The sequence below is a fragment of the Dacryopinax primogenitus genome (genome assembly GCF_000292625.1).
Source record: "Dacryopinax primogenitus strain DJM-731 SS1 chromosome Unknown DACRYscaffold_10, whole genome shotgun sequence".
NCBI lineage: Eukaryota > Fungi > Basidiomycota > Dacrymycetes > Dacrymycetales > Dacrymycetaceae > Dacryopinax > Dacryopinax primogenitus.
This window is the reverse complement of record NW_024467207.1, coordinates 869,025-871,278: the sequence shown is the minus strand read 5'-3', so window position 1 is coordinate 871,278 and position 2,254 is coordinate 869,025. Positions and strand designations below refer to the sequence as shown.

At 45.4% G+C, this 2,254-nt stretch overlaps 1 protein-coding gene across 1 annotated transcript; it reads left to right on the top strand.

The window, feature by feature from the left end:
* Positions 1-1,733: 1,733 nt before the first annotated feature.
* On the top strand, positions 1,734-2,000 carry DACRYDRAFT_52840 (uncharacterized protein; the record flags this gene model as incomplete). The annotated part of the gene is made up of 1 exon (XM_040775132.1): positions 1,734-2,000. A coding segment is annotated over one exon (267 nt), but the record flags the coding sequence as incomplete, so codon positions are not given.
* Positions 2,001-2,254: the final 254 nt, after the last annotated feature.

Below are 2,254 nucleotides of genomic sequence, written 5' to 3'. Positions count from 1 at the left end.
AGCTGGCCCCCTCTAGAGGGGCTCCCATGGAGAAGGGAGTAACTCCCAAGAAAGAGACATATCCCATAAACTACGGGAGGAGACCTCCAACCCCTGGTATATCTGGGGGAGTCAAAAGGGACAATGTTTGTCCCATTGACAATAAGTCAAAACAACTGCAGTCTGGGGGAGGCCTGACTTGTTACATTTGTGACAAGTCTGGTCATTGGGCAAATACTTGCCCTCAATAAAGAGGTGTGCATCTCGCAGCACCCAAAATGATTGGGGGTTTGGAATACATCCTCAAGGATGATGGCATACATGCCATGTTGATGGGACCTCGTCTAGATGATGAACCCAATGATCTTCATCCTGAGGATGATACAGGTGACTATGACCTGGAGGATGAAGAGTTTGATCATCCTCCAATACATGAGTCTGCCAACATTGAAGATGTTGAAGATGTCCCAGCAGAGAACATCATACCCGCTAACATGCGGGTTATGTCAATTAAGCCTGTTGGCTTACCGGTGGTATGAGCAGTATCTGCTCATACTAAGTTTGCAGCTGTGAAGGATGTAAAACCAGAGATCTGGCAAAGGGATGGCACCGTCTGTCTAGGAAGAGAGCAACCTCTTCAGGACAGTGCCACATCATCCCCCATCGAATGCTATATTAGCATCGCTGGGCACCCTGCATTTGCCCTGCTGGACAGTGGTGTGGAGATTGATACAATCTCTGCTGACTTCATCCAAGCCCATGGCTTGGAATATATTAAACTGGATAATCCAGTTGCCCTACAACAGATGAGTAGGGGCAGTCATACTGTGATTCAGTACAGTGTTAATGCCAAGATTGACATTGGTGACAGAGTAGTGGAACACTACTTTGATGTTGTCAATACTGACAAATACCAAGTGATCCTTGGTATGCCTTTCAGTAAGAAGTTTGAGATCTTGTTAGATCTTGGTAGAAAAGGTCTCCGTTTTGGAGGCCCTATGGGGAAATGGATAGCCTTGGGAGAGGCATTATCCATAGGAATACAGGACAGCATCCCAAAGACAAAGCTGGCTTCCAGAAAAGAAGTCAAACACCCCAACCACATTGGGGTCAAGCATGTGCTCGCAGCACAAGCATCCACCCCCCAGGCCCTGAAGGGTACTAGGGAAACACTATCTTCCTATGGGGAAGAAATGTTACAAAAGATAAGAGAAACTCTTATCAAGGACATTAAGAATCTCATGGGTGAGATCCCACAACAGCTCCCTCCTTTGAGGGAGGTTAATCATTACATCAATCTAATTGATAATAAAAAACAGTATAGGACTTGTTGTCCTGCCTGCCCTGAGGTACTCAGGGATGAGCTTCATGAGAAGACTTGGTGGTACATTGCTGCCAATTGGTGGGTATCAGCCCAAACACAGCAAGCATTGCCCATGCTGTGTATTCTGAAACAGAATGGTTGACTTAGAATGACTGTCAACTGTTGAGAGAGAAACTTGAACATGGTGAAGGACATTACACTGATGCCAGATCAGGATGAGATCCATAGATGGGTGGCCCAACACCCATTCAGATCTAAATTAGATCTTCAAAACATGTTTGAAATGCTTCAAGTGCACCCAGACAATGTCTGGAAAACTGCATTTCAAAATCCATTTGGATTGTTTGTTAGCCAAGTTGGCCAACAAGGGGATTGCAATCTCCCTGTGTCATTCCAACACATGATGATGCACATCCTGCATGAGCACTGGATGCGAAAGGTAGTTTGCTACCTTGATGACATTTTTGTCATTGGCCCCACTTTAAGTGAAGCCACTGTGAATCTTAGGATAGTTTTTGATATCCTAAGAAAAGAGAAGCTTTACTTGTCTGCAGACAAGGTTGACTTGCTGTCTCCCAGGATTGAGTGTCTTGGACACAAGATCATGGATGAGGGTGTCTACGCAGATGATGACAAGATGTCCGTCATCCAGAATGCAAAGTTCCCGAAGGATGCCCAAGGAATGCAGTGCTTCCTCAGCATGGTGACCTATCTGGCACCATATTTCCCAGATGTAGCTAAATACACTGGGCTGTTGTCCTTGTTGACACACCAAAATAGGAGTTATGATGTAACTCCTATGCATGAAACTTGTTTCAAGAAGATTCTTTTCCTGGCTACAGACTACCTGGTGCTGAAGCCTATCAATCCCAAAAATGGGATCCCCATCTTTGTCATAGTAGATGCATCCACCAGCAGGGTAGGATGTTACTATGGCCAGGGGCCATTGTG